General features: G+C 43.5%; 1 protein-coding gene across 1 annotated transcript in view; it reads left to right on the plus strand.

Moving 5' to 3' along the window:
* Positions 1-23,369, plus strand: part of BCL2L13 (BCL2 like 13) — a 38,985-nt gene extending 15,616 nt beyond the window's left edge. Inside the window, 3 exon segments of the mRNA XM_056339021.1 lie at positions 3,996-4,139; positions 16,385-16,663; positions 16,665-23,369. Of these exon segments, the coding sequence (XP_056194996.1) occupies positions 3,996-4,139; positions 16,385-16,663; positions 16,665-17,198 (957 nt within the window). The 3' untranslated portion in view covers positions 17,199-23,369.
* The last annotated feature ends 167 nt before the right edge of the window (positions 23,370-23,536 follow it).

Consider the following 23,536-nt stretch of genomic DNA (forward strand, 5'->3'; position numbering starts at 1 on the left):
TAGTGGATTTTGGTCCTCATCAGCTTGTGATTGAGAACATCATCCAGAAGATGTTTTTGTCATCATCTTTGCTTACAGCATCTGTTTATATTGTTTTTGTGGTAGCTTGATGCTTCAGGAATGCCTAGCAGTTCCTTTAATAATACTTGTTTTGAGGAGATGGAATACATTTGTGTTGGTTTCATTTCCTTTTAAATTCCTTTATCATCTTAATCAGAATCGTATTTTATAACAGAAAGTATCTAGATACCTTTCCTCTGACCTCAACCTGGCTTAATTTTTACTCTAAAGAAGAAGCCGTTAGAAATAAAATTTTAAAAAGTAGCTATAAATTGACACAGTGTTAGGTCTAATTAGCAGACATACAGCAATAAATTGAGGCTGTAATGGAATGTGTTTTCAGTTATACATAAGCTGTATCTGTTGGGGTCACTAGTGGCATCTTGCACAGCAAGATGCTCTTTTTACTTCCAGTAGCCTATGAACTAGTATATAAAATCTCACTTTAAATTTCTGAGTCTTTGCAGTCATAGGTATGTATAAAAGCCCCACCTATTTAACATATTGAATATGATGCACTGAGGGCACCACACTGATCACTTAAAGGCCCAGTATCTCTGTGGCACAAAACAGGTTTAAAGTAGTCTTTGCAAATCTTCCTTGATGTTGTGTGTATGAGAAACATGGCATACAGGTAAGCATATGTTTCTGGGAGGTATGGATTACCTTGCTGGCTAGTTGGTTGGAGGTGGAATGTGAACAAAGGCTTGATCTCTCTGATTGGCAGTGGGGAAGGTGTCCTTTTTAGTCATACCAGTTTTCAAAGAACCTATGCATTACGCAAGCATGAGCAGAAAGAAGACACTTCTAAATACAGCTGGTATTTTTTCCACTTAAAAAATGTGGATCTTTTCCAGAGTGCAATGGTACATTTGAACTGCTGAAGAGATTTGGTTAACTGACTAGCATGTGGGGTGTAAAGGAATGTTTTCAGTCACTAAAACATGAGTATCTGAATGAGGAAGTACTATAGAATACGCTAATACATACGAACACCAGGTCTTCCATTAACATCCCACAGAAGCAAAATGTACCCGCAGATCTTAGAAGTGCTGGTTCTCAGTAGAAAAGTTTCAGGAAAAGAAATTATTTCATGTATTTCTCAGAAATTATGATGTGAAGTAATAAGCATGATGTTGGATTCTGTAGAGAAAGGGAGTCTTCACCTTGTATTTGAAATAAGGCTCTCATTAGAACAAACCAAAATCACCTCAAACTTACGGCAAATTATATTTCTGTAATAAAATAAATTTAATAATTGAAATACTCTGTTGCTGAGGTTTTATGCTTTGTGCTTAAAATTGAGCATTACATACATACATACTCCAGGATACATAATCCCACTTTTGTGCATCAGATAAAAGGATAACAAATACTGATATTGAGAGTCAGCTGAACTGGTAAGTAGGTTAGCAGTCATCTTAATGTCCTATTTTTACTGATTCATGGAGCCAAAGAATAATAAAACAAAAACATAAACAATAATCATGTAAAGAATTAGATTAATTTTATGTTGAAATAGTCAAAAGGTACACAGAATTGACAATTGCTTTGCATACAGCTCCTTCAAAGTCTATGAACTTTCTTTGTAATAATTTTTTTTGCATACATTTAAATTTGTAATACTGTACTATGGGATTGCAATAGTATAATTGACAGAAATCTTTCATTTACACAAATAGTCAGAAATCTTCTGATAGTAAAGTGGTTTTTTTAATGATTCCCTGGAAGTTTTCACCTGCCAACTGTTTTTTGGCATGCTGTGCTTGATATTGTGTATGTTCTTGTTAAGTCAAAATATAAATAGCCCCTAGCATTCCTTCCCATGTGTACTTGTGGAGGGAACTGCACTTCCTTTGCATGGCTAAGGCTGTATTTTTACTTTGGTCTAGTTAAATCTCATTGCCATTCAAATAGTTACTCTTGCGTACAGAAAGCTGTCGTTAACCTTTATGGAAGTACTGTGAAGGTGATTTCTTTCATGAATTTAGGGACAGTGTAATGCAAACCTGTTCCTGTTCCTAGTGGTTTCAAACGCAGAAGTGTCCATAATTCCAGTGGGAAAGGAAAACCAGGCAGTGTTTGTTGGTGTGCATGGGACTAAATATTAGAGTTTGAATTTGGTTCCTTGCTCCGGAGGCCTGCAGAGGCTTGCTGAATTTTGGAGCAGTGGATGGATTAGATATTTTAAATTGGCAAAGGAAGATGGCAACAATCATGTTCAGTATGCCAACATATAAACTCCCTTCATTTCCTAAGCAGCCTTTTTTTGCCTTTGTTTCTCTTGCCTTCATCTTACAGTAAATGTCAAATATTTTGAGATCTCAATGTTCCTGCTGTTGTAGAGTTATGTGGGTGTGCCCAAAGCCTCTGAAAGATGCCTAGTCTTGACAGCATGCTTTTTTTCCTTTGATCCAAGAAGACTGAAGTGTCTTCTGACACTTACCTCACCTTGACCTGCTCCTTATGTTTGTGCATTATAAGCTTGCACCTCTTCTGCCCCTGAGTTGAGATTAATTACAAGAAACTCAAAAAACCCCAAAGCTTTTAAATTTCAAGCACCATCTTGTTCCTAGTTACGTGACTGCAGTGTCCCAGAAGAACAGTACTATAACCTGTCTGCCATAGTATTGGACTCTCTCAGTTGTTAAACAGCTGGTACATCTTAAATTTATCAGATTATAGGCATTTTTAAGGCCCATCTGGTTTTAGTGATCCACCATGGATTTAGTACAGATCTAAAACCCAGCCTGCTTTTCCTGTTCATCTTCCTCCAGCTTTGCATCCTAAGGTGTGATTTCTGGCAATAGTAATGGAGGATATTTACATAGAAGAAAACCAGGCTGTACGAAGAGGGGACTGGCAAAGGCAGGAAGCCTGTGGAGTTCGGTCTGGGCAGTGCTATTAGCCTGTATCTGCCTTGTGCAGCTGGGAAAAAACGTTATTTGTACAGTGAATAGATATGCAATGCAGTTGTCACAAACTAGGTGCAGTAATGCTTGCAAATATTTTTCTCCTGTATCATAATAGTACTTTTTCAGATGCTAATGACTTCAATTCCTACAAGTTTCCTGAACCTGGCAAAGTGCTGCATATAAACTTTGCCCAGAGGGCCACTTGCGTGCTCTTGGATAATAAATTTAGAGTTTAAAAGTTCAACTGCATGTTGTTTAGGCAAACAAAAACATAATTTCAGAAGAAAGTGTCTAGAACTGTATAATATGAAGGAGGTGTGTTCACAGAATCTTGCATCTTCCAGAGCAATTCAGATTTGGGTTAAGGCTGAGCATTCATTTAAAGACAAAAGTTTTGGAAGGAGGAATGAGAATAGGAAATAAGGGGGGGGATTTTGTATGTGTTAAATTTGGCATAGGAGGGAGAATTTAATGTGGAGAGGGGGTTGTGTTCATCATTTTAAACAAGTCTGTAACGTTATGCTGCTGGGAGGAGTTGTTTCTGTCTTGTCTGAAAGTCAAGTGTGAACTTCTACAGACTGTCCAGTGTTGTGTATGTATTCAAGAATATATATGAGATTGCTGTTTGAATACAATTTGGATGCACATCCTTCAAACTATTTACAATGTGGCATCTTTTCACTTCTGGGGTAGCAAGTTCTGGACCTGTGGTGCTTGTTTACCTAATCTTGTGCTGGAAAAAAATGGGGTGTAAGAAAGCACTGCGGTCCTGTTTCTGTGAAACTCTCAAGTTAGGCTGTGGTGTTTTGCTTACCAGATTTCTTTCTATCAGGTTCGTTCTTTCTGAATTGTGTTGTGTTCCTGCTTTGTGTCTTCACAAAAATGAAGTGTATAGTCCCTGCTATCTTTGAATTTGTAGATGCAGACCTGTTCTGTGGACCACATGAATTTTCTGTTTTACCTACACAGTAGTATTGATAAGACTTTCTGTATTTATTCACAATTCTTGTTTTTTTGAAGGTCTTGGTACCCCTGGTTCTGCTACAACAGTTTCTGATGGAGTTAACTAGACAGGGCCAGGAACCACTGAGTGCACTTGTGAACTTTGGGGTGACATATCTAGAAGACTATTCTGCAGACTATATCATTCAACAAGGAGGATGGGTAAGAAGACAATGTTTAATTTTCATACTTTGTTCAAAGCTTATTTCTAAGAGTTACACTGATCTTAATAGGAGTAAAAGCTAAGAGGGTTGCTAGAAGTAAGCAGATGAGAAGGAATGCCCCAGAAAAAGCAACAAGAAAACAACAACAACAGCAAAAAACCCCAAACAAACAAACAAAAAAAAACCAGACCAGGAGATCTAGTTGGAAAGTGATCTTGGGCAGTCGTCTATTTCACCTGTCTGCCCCAGGGCAGAACTGACTTTTACCCATTTATTTCTGATGTTGACATTAAAGACCTATGTGACTGGACACCACAGTTTTCCCAGGCAGTCTGTTCTAGTTCTTTGTATGTCTGGGTTGTTGGATTGCAGTTGAAGTTGAAGGGGTCCTCAGATGTCAAATGACAACTACTTTTCATGCATTGTGTGTCAAAATGCTAATGTGTTGCTATATGGTGAGCTTTTGTTTGAATGTTTTCCTGTTAATATACACACAGAACTGCATTTAGAAGCAAACACCCGTAACAAAGATCCTGTGCCTGAGAGACTCATCTTTTTAATGCTACCTTCATACTCTGGTGACTGCTGCAAGTGGTATACGTTTTGGGGTTTTTTCCCTTCTTAAATTTCAGAGAGTTTTTTTAACAGGTAAGTAGTCAGGGATCACTTTGTACAGAAGTGTCAGTAGGTACTAATTAATTTTTATAATAAGTGATAAAATAGCTAATGCATATTGGAATTTAAACCTATATAGGAACATGGATAGAATGAGCAATCAAGATTTCTTTGTGCTGTATTTCCTTGTGGAAGTCTCCAGTTCATGGTAACCAATGTTCCTGGGTCACGGCATGCTGAGAAAGTTTCATTTAAAAATACATCACGGAGGCAGGTCACAGCTGATGAGCTGAGTCTTGAAGGCTGAGCTTTAGATTACTGGGTTTTGGAAGGATGCCAGATTTGAATGGAATTAATCTGGGATTAGTGAAATGGCTTCAGCAAGTTGATTTATTCTAAAAAGAAAAGCTGTTCAGGAAACCCCAGTGATTAAAAAGCGCTAGTAGGAAAAAATCTCATTCAGACAGCTTTGTATATTTCAGGAGTTTTCACCTGAAGTTTTTTTTTAAGAGCAGTTCTGGAATTTCTGCACGTCTGCACCTTTTTAGCTCCCTTCCCAGCAACCATGGATAATAGTTTTCAAAGCCTTTGGGAGGGATTGTTTGTCTTTAATGGACACAAACACTAACAGCACCCAGCCAAATGACCTTAGGTCATTTGATAAATGCACGCACATTTCAAAGTGTTTTCATCACAGGGAAAGTCCTCGCTTGCAGCTTTAAGACAGATGGATGTTATTTTGCTTTTCTGCCTCTTTTTTTTTTAACCTCAGAAAAGGCTGTGGCCTGTTGCCTAGCCCTTATTTGAGGCCTGCTATAAACATAATACAGTGCAAAGCCTCTGAAAACACACTGCTTTCCAGCATGGCCTCCAAGGGAGGGGGCTGTGCTTTGTGTTTGTGTGACTGTGCATGTATGTACAGATCTGGGTAGCTGGTGTTTAATGGGCTATGGGCTTGTCTGTATACATCCAGTCAGGCATAAAATCAGACTGACATAAGCGGTACAGCAAACAAGCCAGAGCTATTTTTGAAGCAGCAGAAGAGGGGAGGAAAGAGACAAGGTGATGAAAATTCTTTCCAGCTGAATTAATGTAGCTGCACTAACCCTTTGTGAGTTTCGCTGGGGCTGGGTTTGGGGACCCACTAGGCTTGTGGCTTTATGTGGAGGAAGGGAATATTTAGTTTTATTGTATTTTTTTTTTCTGTAAGGAAAATGTTCATTGTTACTGGGTGTCATGCTTCTCATTGTTCCGAGTCTGTGGGATGGTGTTCTGGGGATGGCAGTGCTGGGAGTGGGGTGTGGGGTCAGGGTGGGAGAGTTTGTGTTTCTGAGAAGAGCCAGGGAAGAGCTGCCTGGCAGGCTGTTAGCCATCACGCAGGTGGTGTGCATTTTTTCAGATAAACATCTGCTACAGTGTGCTGGATCAAGTTGTCAGTAGTACTTTGCTAGAGTTATAAGGGCAATGTATAAACCTAAGAGTCTCCAGTGAATTATGTCGCTGTGACAGTAAGAGTTTCAATTTCTGTAGTTTTTCCGGAGCAGTGTGAAGGTAGGTCTTTCCTATAGCTGCAAAGAGCTTACTTAAAACTGAGAAGATACTAGAATAGACAGACTGTTTTTTCGTGGATCAGGAGCAGAGGAGAGCTTCACCAGAGTCAGCTTTTCAGGGGCAGACCTGAAAAATTCTATAGTGTCTCTGGTACTGTCTCTTCCCTTGTCACCATGCAATTTGGGATCTTCTTCATTTTTTTGATTGAAGTCAACTTTTGCCGGGAGGGAAGTAGCCAGTCAAAGGTAAGAGGTCATCTGAGTCCTTCCTATGTCCCACTGTAGATCTGTGGAGTCAGAATTTTACAGAGCTGTGTCATCCAGTGGGACTTCTTGCTGCATCATGCCGCGCAGCCACAGTGCAGCTGGAAGAGCTCCTGAGGTTCTGCATGTGTGCAAGACTTGGAAGTTCTTTTGTGGGCTCAGGAGGCTTGTAGGTCCACAAAAGCATCTGGTTGAGGATGGTGGACAACAATTAACTAGAAGCAAAATTGCAAGCACAAGGGAATAAAGGCTGATAAATTGAATAACTATGCAGTAGATTTCAAGAAATCAGCATGGCTTGTGAGGAATGTGAAATTTGGGACACTAAAGGTAGAGCTTCTGAGATGAGAAGTTGCTTTCTGATTTTTCATCCCAGTCCTGCAGAGGTACGGTGATGAGATGGTGTGCTGAAACAATGAGTGTTCCCCTCCCATTCTCCCTTCAGGCCCTAAAATTGTACTTCAGCTAACTTTTCATGGTAGGGTGGGACTGGGATGTAATGGTTGGTTGGTGAATGACTGGCATATTTTTATGTTCAAGTGTGTACAGTACTTCGATACTATGATTCTGGCCGTTGTGTAGGCTGTTCACATTCCTCTTGGTCTGCGTTTCTGCTTTAGGGTGAAAGTGTTCAGAGTATCTGCAGTGCACTGCGTATTGTGCTTGGATGCAGCTGGTGACATAAATGTGAATGGAGAGATGAAATGACTGTTCCATCTAGTTTACCATCTCTTGGATTTGCGGGTAGATGCAAGTTGAGTTTGGAGGACTGTAGGAAGGCAAGGAAACCTTGCTTTTTTCTGGGCAGCCTCTCTCTTCCACTAATTGCCGTGACAGGTTTGCCTGCAGCTCTTACATTTACCCTGCTTGACTTTAAGTTTTAGTATGATCTCTCTTTTGGAGCAAAAAGCATGTTTGGCATTCCAGGTTCTCTGTTTAGACACGTGAGGGTGCACACATTCTTCCTTCTGACTCTCTGATTTGAACCCAAATAGCCATACTAAGATCTCGTTCCCTTATCGTCTTGAACCATTGCAAACCAATTCCCAGCCTGATGCAGTAGCCTCGTTCTTCTCTTTCGTGAAAGAAATGTTAGGGCTCAACAAACCGATATACAGTGTATATGCTCTCCCCTCCCCTTTCCTCCTCTTCCCTCCCTTCTCCTCTTATCCCCTCCCCTCCCTCCCCTCCCTCCTCCTACCTCCCCTCCCTTTTTGCTCTGACTTCTCCAGTGCTGAATGCTGCTGCATCAGAAGCAGTTCTTGGTCTCCTGGAAAAGTGCACAGTAAGGCCAGTCAGTTGGTAAGGATTTTTTTTCCTCTTCCTTTCCCACCCCTCCTCCCAAATAATTTATTTTTTCTCATGCTCTGTGGATCCCGTTTTCCATGGTTAGATTTAATCTATGTTGAAATAGTCTGTGCCTTTAAGGAGGAAAAAGTACAAGATTACTTGCAAGCTAGCTGCTTTTTTTCCCCCTCAGATTCACATTCACGTTACAAGCGCATCGGCTTTTCACGTGTTTGAAAGAGGTGAAATAAGTGCATGTAATTGGTGTTTATCAGTATTCAGCTAATAACCTTCCTTCTGTCAGTAAGAGGCTGGTATTTGTGACCTGTACCTGAAATTGTCTCTGCCTTCCCAGGATTCTTGGTGTCATGGTGTTCAGATCTGGATTTGAATTTAACTTAGTTAATTCCTCATGTTGAAGAAAGTAAAAGTAAATTTGCTTGAAGTATGAATAGTGTTTACAGTTTCATATCTCAGCCTTAGAAGAGCTGTTCTGTTTCCAGTGTTCTCTGCTTCCAGCTTTTCTGCCAGTTTTGACATTTTCTTTCTGCTGACAATTGAGTAATCTACGTACCAGAGTCTGTTAACAGTCTGGAGGAGAAAAAGAGTAAAGAGACACTTGCCCTCCTAGGGAAGTGAGGTAGTCAGTTTGTGTTACTGGAGATTAAAATCTCCTGTGCAGCAGTCCAGGTGTCTGCCTTGAGAATGACAATGCAGAAATAAGAGAGACATGCTCCACTGGAGGAGAGATAAGCAAGTTTAATATGGTAGAGATGTGAGAAAGGGCAACCTAACTGGAGAAATCCTAGAAAGGAATTTTCCTTTCAGAATAATTATACTTTATGCTTGTATCATGGAACACTGCAGTGAAATGTCCACTTTTATTAGTATGTAACTTACTTGCTACAGTAATAGATTTTTTTTTTTTATTTTTTAGGCGCTGTGGCTGAAGGAGAAGGAACTTAAATAATCAAGGAGTGACTAGATCTCCTTTCTTTTTTCCCTTCCAACAACTTCAGATTGGTCTGTCTGAAGAAGTAGTCTCTAAATAATGGAATTTACTTCAATTTAAACCAGTAAGACTGAAACCTTAAAGGGTGTTGCTTTGGTGCTGACTCTTTGCAGGTACTAGAGGTTATATTGGAGGGCAGTGGAAGGTATAGGATCATTTCTGCAGGCTGTTCTAGCCAAAGCGTTCCTGGAGGGGGATGACAGCAGTGGCTGCAGTATCATTGTGCATTGATTTGGTTCACACGACCTTTCCCCCCCGCCCTTTTTTTTTCCTTATTAAAAAGTACAGTCCTATTTGTGGACTCTGCTCTGTTTTTCTTGGCTACTCATATCTTGACAGTTTCACAGAGGTGAATGCTACAGTAAATGTCTGAGAAATTTTTGTTACTTTTTTTTAATGTATTTTTCTAGATCGGGGTGTTGTCGGCTGCCCCATTTGTAATCCATTTCTCTGAAGGATTAGCAGGGTAATGCTGTCAGGTCTGACTTCAGCGAGGCTCTGAAGAGGCATAGCGGAGCGGGGCTGCGGCTGGAGACACAGAGCAGGTGGAACTGCAGCCCTGTCCGTACAGGTGGGAGTGACTGTCGGGACCCCAGCAGCTGTCTGTGGCCACAGCCGTTACCTGCTCAGCCCTTGGCACAGGTGGCACTTCACCAGCACATAGCGGCTCCTCTATTACAGCTAGAAATCATACACCAGGCGCGCTCCCAGCTCTGGGGAAATTTGTTATTGTGGGAAGTTTGCTTATTTCCCCAGAGGGAGATCTTAGGATCCCTGGACACAGGCCAGTTCATTGCTCCTTGCTTTTTGTTTTTCAGACACTAGATTTTAAGCACAAATGCATTTGATGGGTTCCTAGTACTTGTATTGTCGCTGTGACACTCAGTGGGAAGAAAGCGATGACTGAACCTCATTTGTCTCTGACAGGTTATGTTACAAGACAGTCAGTACTATTACCTAAGAAACTTTCTAGCTGTGTTGAGTGTTTTGAATTTTTTATCATAGTAAAGACTGCTCTCTGGGGACATTTGCGTTCTGCCAGCATTTCCTCCTGTGCCTCAAGGTCCTCTTTTTCTTGGGGACTTCATGTGGGTCTGTTTCGTTTCGGGGGGGGCGGGGGGGGGGGGGGGAGTGGAAATAGTTCAGGGAACATAGATTTTTATTTTTATTTTTTTCCTGCAAGGTGGCACTCCTCTCTGACCTGTATACAGTATTTTTGCCTATACTGGACAGATCTGGGGTGTACGGGTGGCGTGGCAGGCTGTATAGTTTTATTGGGAGGGGGGCTTTTTTGTGTCTTCAGAGATGAGTTTTGTATGAGTTGCCTATCCACATCATTCCTTGTGAGAATACAAGGACTGTTACCTGCCTGTCTATACTTCTTTAAGAACTGAACCAGGGAGACCAGAACACTGGTTTTAAGAACACTTAAAACCAAACCATAGAAGTATACACACAGCTTGCACAGGAGTTAGACACAGTTGTTTTGCATATGTCTGGTCTTCTGAACTTACAGGGCAGGGCTTTCAAAGTCCTCTCTAAGATGCAGTAAATGATCTGTCGGACACCTAATGGGGATCTCTTTATGTTCATTATCTAATAGCATCTCCATTATAGATGCAATGTGTACAACTACTCTTACTGTTTTTGTAGGGAAAAAAGTTACTTTTATCTTCAGACATTCAGAATTTTTATATGAACATGTATTTCCACCAGAAGTGGCTTTACAGAAACAAGCTGGAATTACTGTTCTGGTAAATAAGAATTATTATTATTTTCTTATGTGTGGTTAAAGTTTTTCCTGTTTAGGATAAATAACTACTATAGTTAGTGAATCAGCTTGTTTGTATACACTTAATAACAGACCTATTAGAAAACTATGAAAAATAGTATAGTCGTCATGACAGTCAGATTCCAAGTCTTGATTTTTTTTTTTATTTTTATTAATGTTTACTGCCTTTAAATCATAATTGAAACTTGACAGGTGTTTTTAAGTAGCAATTTCATACTATATGCTAAAGATTGGTGGTGGTGTGAATCCACTGCTGAGAGTGATATTCAGTAAGGTTCGGATTACTGACTGGCAGGACTAGAGCTGAGTCCAAACTGGTGGGTTCTGCTTATTGGAGGAGCTTTCAGATATTTTTTTCAATAGTTTGTTACCAGTTTACAGTGGTCTGGTGTAGCTCACCCTGTAAGCATAATGGCTGTAACCTATCCTGAGGGCTAGTCTAGCACATTTGTTAAAAGTGCTTTGTCACTTGTAGAAGTTTTGTGGAAAATTTCTACAACTTAGGTTGAGGACAGTGATTGACTTCTGGAGCTCTGTTTTTTTACGTCTGCAAATGCCACCTTGACAGAATTAAGTTGATCTCCTCAAGACTGCCTCATGTGCTGTGGACCATCCCCACGTTCTAGCCAGGAAGGGAACTAGTCATCATCATCATCATCACTTGTGCCAAGACTTCCCTCAAGTAGCAGTGGTTGTCATTGGGAGTGGCAAGGTGCTGCGGTGAGGGACTGACTGACTTCTGCTTCTCTCGACGTACACATGGTTCTGTAAGTGTGCTGGATGAAGAAAAGCACTCCCAAGTCTGCAAGTCTCCCATCCCAAATTTGAAAACGAGGAACTCTGATATCATTTTCTGGTGTGGAGCAGATGAGTACCCATTTACAATAAACAAAGCAGACAGAGAAATGCTTACATACATTCCTTATTTACCTTTAAATCTAAAGCGCAGGGCTTATGTAAGGGCTCAGGTTATTAAAAATCCTTCCACATGTTCCATCGTGTCCTGAATTAATCTCTCTGTGGGAGCTTTGCTTCTGGGTCACATCTGTAGATGAATCAAGAGAATTGTCCTAAATGTCATTAGTTTTTATTGCAGCCGCTTTAAAAGAAAAAACCCACGCCAAACAACAAAGTGCAAATCTCAGCTGAATCAGTAGCTTTATCCTCTTGACTTTCTCAATTCAGCTCAAGAAATATTAATCATGGATCCTAAATAATGCCTATTACTGTCTGGCTTTTCAATTAAAACTTCATAAGCTTTTAATGAAAAAGTCGTGAAATTACCCACGGACACTCATTGTGTTAGCTTTCCCCCAGGTTTCCCAACCTCGGGTGATCTCTCTTCAAGCTTGGAGAGTTGTGTCCCTGAGGCACTGACACGGAAGTTAAATTGTCTGTAAAGACAGAAGGGAATCAGCCAGGCTTTATAAGGCTCTGATTTATAGGGAGCCAGCGACTGGTAACTCTTTTGAGGTCAGTGCAGGCTGCGTGAGAAAAGGAACAATAAGGTGATTGAGCTTCCTAGGCCCTCCCTTCTACTGAAGGCAGGGTGGGGGTGTAGTGTTTGTACATGTATTAATGAGGTATTTGAAATGTTGAGGATTGCCCTTGTTCTCCATATTACTGCTCCTTCCTTCCTCTCCTTACTCTCTCAAAGCAGTTTATTCTGCACGTTACACTTAGCATATGCCCAGATCTTACCTGTATTTTGTGAGAAACATATCTCCAGTGAAAGTGCTCCAGCAAAGCATGTGGCCTTTAAAAAATGCCCTGATAGGGGGGAATAACTAACGCCCGACCCTTGTGCATCCATGTTGCCTCCCCATCCTTTGTTAACCTGCTGAGGGTCTAGCATTACATCATACTGAGCTAAGATACTTCTCTGGGCTTGAGCAGCTACCAGCCCAGATAGTATTTGTGGTGGTACTTTGTGTATATTAATTCTTCATCCTTATCACAGTAAAATCATCTGTGGGTTCCCTCTAAAGAGCAACTTTGATTTTCCTTATGAGAGGAAAGGGGAAAGTTAGGAGTCGTGGGTCAGGAATGGAGCAGAAGCAGAGGCTGGAGGAATATGCATTGCGGAGTATCAGGATGGCTTCGATTTCAGCGCAGTCTGCATCCGATTGTCCCCACTGAGTATGGGTGGCTCCCTCCTCCCTGCCCCAGGCTGCTGAGTCACTGCTCAAAAGCGCTTGGCTTTTGCCAGTGCACACTGTATGACTTAAGGGCAATTCAGGTCATCTGAATATGGCCCTAGTTGGTGCTTTTTTTAGTTTATTACTGAAAAGAAGTTTCCTACAATTGCCAGAGCTTACAAGGCCATAGAAGCGTAGCGTGGGTTTGGAATGTTTTTTCATATGCTTCGTGTTGAACCAGTAGCAGCTGCATGGGTGCACTTCCTTCCAGTGGTATGTTAAGAGAAGAGCCTTTGTAAGTTGTGTGTGTCCCTGTTGCTTTTTGCGTCAGATCACATAGACTGGTGTGTTGCGATGTGCTGTGGTTAGGAAATAAATTTATTCTGATTTGTGGAAGGGTAGAGCTGAGCAGAGAGGAGGGTAGTGTAGAGGTTCATGAGATTGCAGGTTTTACCCCTAGTTATTTTGTTGTTTAATTGTTCTGAGTCTGTAGTCACATGTGGAAATAACAACTTTGCTGTGATCATAGGTGTCTGTTAGTGGTTTATATTACAGTGAGAGCATTTCCTGCTTAATCAACATCCAGAGAAAATCCTGGTGATCAAAGGAGTGAATGTACAACCTCAGAATGTCTGGACAGCAGGTTACCTCTCCATCCTCAGCACAGGGTGGTGGAAGGTAACCACAGTGACCAGCTCCTTGCTGTGCTGCTCTCAAGTGTCTGCTGGAACAGGACAGGTCGGCACTGCGTATGGGGTCCTGTTCTCACAAGCTGCCTTGGCCCACGCTGCTCAGTATTTGGTTTCTTTGGATCTGGTAATCTCTGCCTTTACTTAAGCTTCTGGGCGGGCTCTTCTTTTCCATCACCCTTACTTTGCGATGCCGGTTGCTTCCTCCTAGGTCGTAGAGCTCTGTTTTGTTTAAATGGCCTCAGCTGCATTTAAAAAAAACTTCAGTGAGTCTAGTGAAACATGACTTTCAGGAGGGTACTGGAGTCTTGAATTGTCAGTTACTGCTCACAGAGTAGAACAACAAGTTTGTTGGGCGTGTATGTGGTGTCTGAGTGTAATGCTTTATTAATTTTTATTTCATTCTGAATCAAGATTTTGTGGTGATCCTTAATGGTTAGTGAATGGCTTGATCGCTTTTAACCCCTCCTCTGAGGAACTCTGTGCATCATTTCTCTTTAGTGTCAGAACATATTACCGAGCAGAATGGCGTTTCCCACATCCAAGCAATTTAAAGGCACTTCTGAAGAAAAGTTCCTTTTGAAGTGTTCTACAAGATTCCTTTCTTCATACACAAATGTCTTCCAAAATTCCATGGCCTGAGATGAGATCTGCGTCCCACCTCTGCCACAATACCTTACAAAAATCCTGCATTCATGGTGCCGCTCTGTACTACAGCCTTCACTATTGTACAGAGGTCTCCAGGAGTGGGTCCATCGAGTTTTGCAAAATGGTATGGTTTGGGGGGAGTGGATAGAGAAACCTCACTCCCATACTTAACTCAGGCTCCACTGACCCCTTTTGACAAAGTTTGATGGTACAGTCATAATTTCCACCATGAAAGATTAAAGTGTTGCTGCCGTAAGTTGCACAGCTCTCTCAAGTGCCAGTGTAGTGCTTTCAGTGGGGGTCTGCTCCTGCTTCATTTGCTGTCGCTGCAGCTACTGCCAATGACCAGCAGTGTTTCTGCTGTCTCTCCTGCGCCTGCTAACTCACTTTTTTTTTCTTGGTGGTTTTTTTTGGTGTGTGTGAAGAGCCTTCCCCCTTCTAGGGAAGCGAGGAGTTGCAGTATGTCTGATGTCTCTGTGGAAAGTACACCTGTGTCCATGGAGAGTCTGGGCCTCTTGTGCTTCCCTGAGAGAAAAGTGCATTGCTGCTGGCCTAGGCACTACAAGATCTGCAAGTATGCCTACTCAGAGTTAGAAACCATTGACTTGTAGGCCCTGAACTCCTTGCATATTAGGAACTAAGTGATGATTGGGAGTTAGCAAAGCTGAAATGAACTTTCCTTCTGCTCTCTAAGCACAGTGCTGATACTGATTTGGCTTTTCCAGCATCAGTGCAAACAGGTGCAGCTGCTGGCCCTGTTTCACCCCTGGTTGCACTTATGCACTGGGAGGGTCTCAGTGCACCAGGTAGGACACTGATCAGAATTAAAACCAACTCAGCAAAATAAGGAATGTGTGTGTTTTTAACTTGGATCAGTTGCTGACATGGATCACTGCATGGATCCATAAAAAGTTGTGGAACAACCGTAGGAGGTGTCTTGGAATGGGAAACCATTGGTAGAAGACTGGAGCAGAACCACCCCCCAAATTCACAGGTGCTGGGAAGGGTTTAAAAAAGAGGGAGACAACCACCTGGAGTGCTTTAGGAGAGCTATTGCATGTGGAAGGGAGCAGGGAGAAATAGAAGAAGTGGATTTTTTTTCTTCATGTTCTGATAGGACTGTACAGGAGAGCTTGATAATTGAATGAGGAATTTGCATAGAAGGGGCTGTCAGCACTGCAGTACTTGATAAAACGTTCAAGTAATTTTTGTTAAGAGCAAGAAGGTAGTTGAATCTTTGTTAATAGCTTTCACAGACTACTGTGACATAGCAAGCTTTGGGGTTACTCTGTCCCCTTTCTTTTGTTTTTACATTTTGGGTATCACACCCATCTTAGGTTCTTCTTCTTTATTTCATTTTTTCCCCTTTTTCTGCTTGAAGCAAACCCCTTCTGTGTAATGTACTCGGCAGTCCATGCATGACCAGGATTGGCAATGCTGCTGTTTCTGTAAGGTGGGAATCAGTCAGTATTTTACACTTGCAGTTTCTCTAACTGGAACCCACTGTTAAATTTTTAAATGCCTACAGATTTTTCCTAGCTAGATAAAAACAAGCAAACCCTGTTAGTGTCTTTGGATGTCTGTACTCTGTTTTAACTTGTGTAGCCAAAGTTATGATGACAATCTTGGAAAGTGAACTCATGTAAGAATAGCTAAATTTGTTTATAGTAAAATCCTAGAATTACTGTGGGTTCCAGCTTGTTGGTACAAAGTAGAAATACAGGCTTCAGATAGCACTGGAAATGCGAAAAAAAAAAAAAAAGAAAGAAAAAGAAAAGAATGTAAGAGTAACACTGTTAGATGAAAATGGAGGAGCAATACAGAGCACTTGCAGCAAAAAGAGAAAGGAGTGGTATTCAGCTGGGCTCATGTACTTGTGTTTGCTTTCTTTTTCTTTGTTTCAGTTTGGTTTCAGACTTTGGTATCTTGTTCTCTGGTTAATAATGCCCACATGGTATGTTTTGGTGATGTGCTCAGTGATGCAGGAACATCAGGGAAAGGAGGAGCTCCCAGCAAAACTCTTACAAATGGTTCCATTCTCTGGAAATGCCAGCTGGGACTAGCTGGGTTTTGTAATCTCTTCTAAAATGCGGGTCAGACAGCTGCTGCTCCTGCAGGGCCCCTCTCACCTTTCTTCCAGCCCCACTAGGTTTCCAGGTGTTGTGTTTCTCCCCGTACCGGGGAGGTAATGCTGTGAAGTGTGAAGCCATCCCTTGCTCATGAGTTGTGTCCTCCTTTTCGTTCGTAGGGGACAGTCTTTACTTTGGAATGTGAAGAGGAAGAGTACGCCGGGCTCATCGCAGAGGACAGTAACGACATCTACATCCTGACCAGTGACAACTCGGGACAGGTGAGCCCCCCAGAGTCCCCCACGGTGACCACGTCGTGGCAGTCGGAGAGCCTGCCTGTCTCCCTGTCAGCGAGTCAGAGCTGGCACACGGAGAGCCTGCCAGTCTCCCTGGGACCCGAGTCCTGGCAGCAAGTGGCCATGGATCCTGAAGAAGTCAAAAGCCTGGACAGCAACGGAGGGGGGTGAAGAGAGGAGTGAGAACAACTCTTCCAACTCGGATATTGTTCATGTGGAGAAGGAAGAGATACCGGAGGGGATTGAGGAAGCAGTGGTGTCAGCTGTTGCTGCAGAGACCATGCAGGCAGCGCTTCCCGAAACCCCTGCTTCTTTACAGGAAGTAAAACCTCAAGCCGAAATTGCTGCTGTTGAAAAAGCACATCCCTCCGCACTTCTGCGTACGAAACAGGAGGAAAAGGGAAAAGTGGCCGAAGAGCTTGTTGAACCTGAAATCCCCATATTAAGTAAACCTGTCCCAAAGTTAGCCCCATCAGAAGAAAAGGCTGCACCAGAACCTGAGAAAATACTGCTTCCAGGGGAAAAAAAAGTGGGGAAAGAGGGCCATTTGGAAGAAATAGAAGAGAAATCCTCCGCTGCAGAGGAGAAGCCTATCTTATTGCCGGAAGGGAAATCTATATTGCTGTACGGTGGGGCTGCTGCGGTAGCTATATTAGCTGTAGCAGTCGGAGTAGCACTGGCGCTTAGAAAAAAGTAAGGGAGCTCTCTTGAGGAGGAGGAGGGGGGAGAGAGAAGAGAGCACAATCCAATTTTTATAGTTGTGTTACCTAAAGGTTGAGCTGCCTGCTGTTTAATTGGACATTTGACTAACTTAATGGTGATGGGGTGAGGCTGTTCAATAAGCCTCCAGCTGTGGACAATCATGTTTTTAGTAGAATTGGGGCGGGGACTGGTTTTTCGTGACTAAAGTACAGGGGTATTTTTAAAAAAAAAAATAATAAATTCTGCAAATTTAAGAACTTAAGTGCAGGTGCTGAAGAAAGGGGTGCTCATACTCTAGGAACTGGAACAGAGAATCCCCAGGGGAAGGGGACAGCCAGCTGCTGCCAACCCCTGGAGTTTTTGGCTTCTCAGACTGACCGCTATTGCAGCTGTGCTGTCTTGTCACTTCCCATCATGCCCCCAAGCCCCCTCTAACAAACATTAGCCCACCTGAGTCCTGTAGCGAGAGGCTGGTCTCCCTTTTGTCTCGGCTTCCTCTCAGGTACAGCACTGCTCCTCGTAACCTCGCAGGTTCCTCCTAAGCCCCAGTGGGAGAGTGCTTATTCTTACCTCTTTGCTTACACCGATTTTGGCCCCTAACATTTACTGGAGCCCCATCCTGTAAAGATGCTGCCTCTGTATAGCTGTATTATCTCTGAGCATCCTGGTGTTCCAGGTGGAGGGACACTGCTATTTGCTGGTTCAAGAGTCCATTTGCTCCGCTCCTTCCCAGCCCACTTCACTGCCACCCTTGAGTTACCAGAGGTGCAGAATTCATGCTGGACACGGTACCGTTCTGATCACTGTTCTGATACCGGGGTATATTCAGCAAAGGTACGGCAAAACTATGTGGAAGTGAGGCCAGTGCCTCCTGTGCTGTTCAGAGGTCAAACGCTATGCTGTCCTTTATCATGCTGCAGTCTGTAATGTCTTTCCCAGATTAAGCACAGAGCGCATTTAGTCCTAACTTGGTCTTGGCTGTGACAGAATCCCAGAAAGATAAAGCCATGGATTCTAGTAACTGAGCAAAACAGCATTAAAACATCTCTCTCTGCCTGTTCCTGACCTGACTCAAGAGTGTTGTTCAGTGCGGCTTCTTTTGTGACTCTGAATCTGTAAGTAGCTAAACTTACAGGCTCACAAATGATGAGGTTACTTTGGCAAAAAGGAAATCCCTCTTCCTGGCAGTCACACCACTTCAAATGTGCGTGGAGAGAAACTTGTTGCGTATTGCCATTACATATTAGTTACGTCAGATCCAGCCGCAAGTGTTCCTCTTTCAGTGCGCGTTTCGGTGTCTGTCTTGGGCCATACAGCAGCTCTGGGCAAGACCCTAGGCTTTCCAGGCAGAACTACTGATGCATCTAAGAGCGTTTGTGCTGGCCTTGTCGCTTAGACCAGGTGGAGTTAGGTGAAAGGGAACTTGGGATAATGTAGAAATCAAAATGCGAGCTTATGGGAAACTTACTCTTCATAAAGCACAAAGACAAGGTCCTTTATTTCTAAATAACCTTATCTAGAGTATGTCTTCTAATGAGCCTGTTTCGTAAGCGATCTGAGAATGAAGATATTTTAGCACATTCTCTATTTTAGGATATTCTTGCTACATTTTCCTGTCCCACCTGTATCCCATGGATGCTGGGAAGTCAGTAAGAACCAGGCAGATTCTGAGGAATTTTTTTTGTTTAAGCTTTTATGAGTGGATTTGCTAGAAAACTTCTTGGATTTTGAACTGCGTGTGAAGTTGAATATTAAGAGGAAGGGTTGTCGTGTGTGTACTGTTGTGTGGACCGAACTTGGGAGCTCTGGAGTTCTGGACTTTTCTGTTGATCATGGATTGCTCTTTCTCCATGTACAAAAGGTAGCAGGTTGGCCTCAACAGAAAAAAAATCATCTTTACCACGTTACAAAATGGAATTGACTTTTTTGCCATTTCCTGGTGCCCTCCTGGTACTCTCATTGCTGTGCTGTGTGCCCAGAACTGGTCACTGGGACCTCCTCACACCATGAACTCTCTGATGTCTGCCTTCCCACCACCGCAGTTCCCTCTCCTGGCCCCTCACAGAAGCTTCCCTCACGTGGAGAGGAGAGGTGTCTTTATGCTCCTTTTGTCATGGACGTGCACAAATGTTTATGGTTTTGCTTCATTTCACGTGTTGCAAGCGTTTATCAAGTGACGCAGTCTGTGAGGGTACCTGGCTGTTCCTCTGTGACAAGGGCTGCTCTACTGCCTGGTGGCGAGCTGGGGTAGCTCTGCCCCTCTGCTGCTTTGCTGATGGCTTTGGTTTCTTCCCCAGGCGTGTTCTGTGTGGGAGAAAGGCCGTTCTTCACCTGAACTACTTCCTCTCCTTAGTGGAGATGATGCATTTACCACGTGGGACATCCCCCATCTGTAGCCACACAGCAGGTTACACAGAAGTACCGCCATGCACTCTGAAGCAAAGATGGACTTTGTGAACACTGGATAACTTGTGTACAAACTGGGGGGTGTCGTGGTGGTGGTGTTTTAGTTCTTCTCTGCACCCAGTTGTTTCAGGAAAGGGGTGCAGGACAGACGAGAAGGATAAATCCATTGCAGCTAGGGAAGAAGCCCCTAGCTTGTTGGCACAAGGAGCCCAGTGGGGCATTAAATAAAAAGTGTAGTCTCCCACACACAGCAGTAAGGTGGCAGAAGTAATAAGGAGAATAAATTACTTCGTTAAGCATTTTCGCGGTGAGGCAGAAGCCTTGACTATCTGGTGTGTTGCTACATTTAATGGAGCATCATCTGCACCATGTGTTTTGGTTGCGTGGTCCCTTCTGCTTCTCATTTTAGGGTCTTCCAGCTTTGACTAGTCGGTAAGAATTTTTACCCTCTTCTGCCCCACCCCACTGACCATGCATTTAGAAAATTTATTGTATGTGTCTCCTTCCTTTGGGAACACTCCATTACCTAAAAAGGTCAGTTATGGACTTGAATTCTGCTGAACTTGGAGTTCTGCGGTCACAGCTGGGACAGGTCCTGTGGAAGTCACCAAGGGTGGAAAAGCTGAGATGACAGTGTTCTTACAGACTCGAGTGCCAGGCTGCTTGCTCTATTTTAGGTGTGAACTAGAAAATTGAAGGGTTCCCCCTGCGCCCCCCCCCCCCCCCCCATATCTTCAAGTATATTACAGTAATCCTAAACTGCAGGGTCTAATTACCCCAAACAGTGTGAGGTAACCTCTTTAGTGGATCTCTTGCAGCTGGCAGAGGAAAGGCAGTAGCTATATACTTATAGGGCATATAGAATTACTCTCACATGTTGCTTATCCCCTTCCCAAAAGTGCCTCAATATCTGTTCTCAAGTGGCCTGTACCTCAACAGAATATCTACCTTAGACCCATTCTTTCTTCACTTTATCCTTGTCTGCAGCACACCCTAAAGCCGAGATGTTAAACCAGCAGAGGACTGGTTTACAAAGAAGTGGTAAACACTTAAGGAACTGCAGTGGGTAGGATGCTAACTAAGGAGCTGGCAGGGAAAAGATAAGGTGCAACTTAAATTTCAGTTGTGCTTAACTCTAAGCTATACTCTTTTGGGTGTTGTGGCTGGGAGCTGGGCAAGGGCTTTCTTCAGCAAGCATTCCTGGAGCAGGCTGGGAGCAAAGACTGAAACTTGGAATCCCTCTGTTGCATGAAAGCCCAAACCACAGGCACAGAGCCAGGCCCCTGCCTGTTGCAGCAGTGTGCTGGGCGAGAGCCTGGTGGGCTCCTGCCTCCCGAGCCCCTCAAACTTCAGAAGATCCAGGCACAGCAGTGCCAAGCGGCTCAGCTGGGGCAAAATAGGAATATTACTGAGCACACGCAGAGATGCCGCTTGAAAACTCAAGGCTTTGGTTCTGGTTGCGCTAGGTGGAAGCTGGGTAGGGGTTCTTGGGGATAATTTGGCTGCTGAAAGATATTGAAAATAACTTCAGATCTAAAATACTAGATTTGGCCCAAGGCAACACAACTAGAGCCAAGACAGCAACACTACTGCAGCCTTCTGTCCATTCGGATGTGACTCATCAAGCAGCTGCCTGCTCCAGGTACTCAGCAGACCGGGGAGAAGCCCCTTGCACAGAGCCAGGGGATGCAGTGGAGGCACGGTCTGTTTAGTATTGCACCTGGGATTGGACACCAGTTTACCTTCTGGCTGGAGGTCAAGTGCCTGTTGTTTTGTAGTGTTTGCAGTTGGTTGTTTCATTCCTGACCTGCCGTCTGGAGAGCAAATGACTACCAAGAATCCACCCTTGTTTGTGAGGGCTTGATTTTTCATCTTGGCTGGGGGCTGTGCTCAGGCATCAGCAGTGCAAGGGCCGCGTGAGAGCTGTAGTGCTGAGTGCTCTTGCACAGGGCGTGTTCTGTTGCCAGAATCCTGTTTCCTTCTTTTCACGTAGCTCTGATCACAGCTAGGCTAGCATTTTGGACTGTATTTTTAAACTAATGGATGCTTTCTAATGGTCACAAATGAAAAATTTCATCAGTACTAAACAAGCAAAGTTCTGAAGTTGGGTCTTTTTTCATTTTGATGACTGTAGTACACAAAATAATCTGAGGTTATAAACCTTCCCTACAGTTAATTTCAGCTAGAGAGGTATGGCGGTACTAGCAAAGCCCTAGTAAGGTAGATGTTGCTATTTGGGGGGGGGGGGGGGGGGGCAGGGGGGGCCGTGCTTCTGGCAGCATAGTCTCTCACGCACTGAACCAGAGCAAGCTCATGCTGCAGCATTTCAGAATGTAATCACTGGATTCTTTTGCTGTGAAATAGGGGAGTGGAGGGGTGAACACAGCCCCAGCTGCCACGCCGGGGTAGAGCCCAGGTCTTCAGTAGAATGTCTCATTCCAGGCATGAAACATACTGAAGGTCAGCATATTTGTATGTGTTTTTTCCAACAGGAGCAGACACATACAATAGGAGTAGTGTCTACTCCAGTAGGTTACACAACAGGTGCAAGTGTTTCCCAGTGAGACATGGAGAGGTGAGGCACGTCGTTTCCTGTACCTAGTGAAGGCAGACGCTGTGCAGAACTTTTTAATTTGGCTTGGTCTGCTGGATTTCGGCACTAGGAAGGTTACAGGAACAGTACTGCTTTGACTCCACGTATGCATCTGTGCTTCAAAGTGCAAGCTGCGTATTGTGATTAAAAAAAGGAGGGGTGGGGCGTTCATAAGATTTAAGCCACCACTACTTGACTCTGGCAGCACTAGCTCGGGCCCAGACGGAGCAGGGACTGCAGGGCTGGCTCTTGGCAGTGGCGCTCCAGTTGCGTACACCGAAGTGAATCTCCCGAGTCGTGTACTTGGTGGAGGGATGAGAACTGCGCTGGCTGGGAAGGGGTCAGCTGCAGTTTACCAATACAGCCAGGGGAACCACAACGCAACACGGCTGAGATCCACCTCCTTAAGTTAAATAACTTTTATCATGTTTTTTCCCCTACTTAGAGCTGACCCTCTCTCGGTCTCTTAGGTAGGCTGACTTGCTTCCTCCAAGCTAGAGGTCTATGGTTATGCTGTAGAAGTGGGGGAGCTACAGTTAGCTTCCAGTGGAAGCTGCTTTTGATCTCCCTGCAGTATCTGCAGGGGAGGGAAGGAACACTTGATTTGGACAGAAGAAGCTGCAGAGGATGCATCTTCCTGCTATACCTTTAGGGGGTCTGTCCCCATTTTTAACTCGCATTCTAAGCTTTCGTTCAAGCATCAAGCTAAAACCCACTCAGACCAAAAGAATGCCACTTGATTTGTTAAGTAGCAAAGAGTAATGGGACTGACTGAAGCATGCATGTTAGGGGATATCTTCTGCTAGGCTTCTGCTGGGTGTAAGCAGGTAGTGATGGACTTCCAGGAATTTCAAATTCTGTTCTCAAGAGGCCTGCCTGGGGGAAGAGACCCTGACTGGTCCTTAAGTCACCCATTATTCAAGGAACTGGTCCTATTGTTCCTTTTAATATGCAAGTGCAGCCCTCCTGGGGAAAACTGTCTAAAGCTTCTTGTGCCATTGGGTTAATAAAAGTGTTTCCACCTTTACAAGTTCTTTCCAGGTTCACTGTTCTATATTCAGTTGAAGTGAAGGGGTACATAACATTTTTTCCCTCTGCTAATGGGACAGTGCTGTAAGACCATGCCCCCTGGTTGCACTTTAATAAATGGTACAGTTTTCAAAAACATGTGTAGACTACTTTGTGCTTTTCTCCCCTTCCTGTTCCAGTGCAGGCAGCAAAAGATAAAGGTGGTTCTGCTTACACGAGGCACAAGGCTAGGACCAGAGTGTCTCCATTGCTGCATCAGCAGTAGTAAATTAGAAGAACATGAATATTTGCACACAAAAACTGAC

The sequence above is a fragment of the Falco biarmicus genome, chromosome 5 (assembly GCF_023638135.1).
Source record: "Falco biarmicus isolate bFalBia1 chromosome 5, bFalBia1.pri, whole genome shotgun sequence".
In the NCBI taxonomy this organism is placed as follows: Eukaryota; Metazoa; Chordata; class Aves; order Falconiformes; family Falconidae; genus Falco; species Falco biarmicus.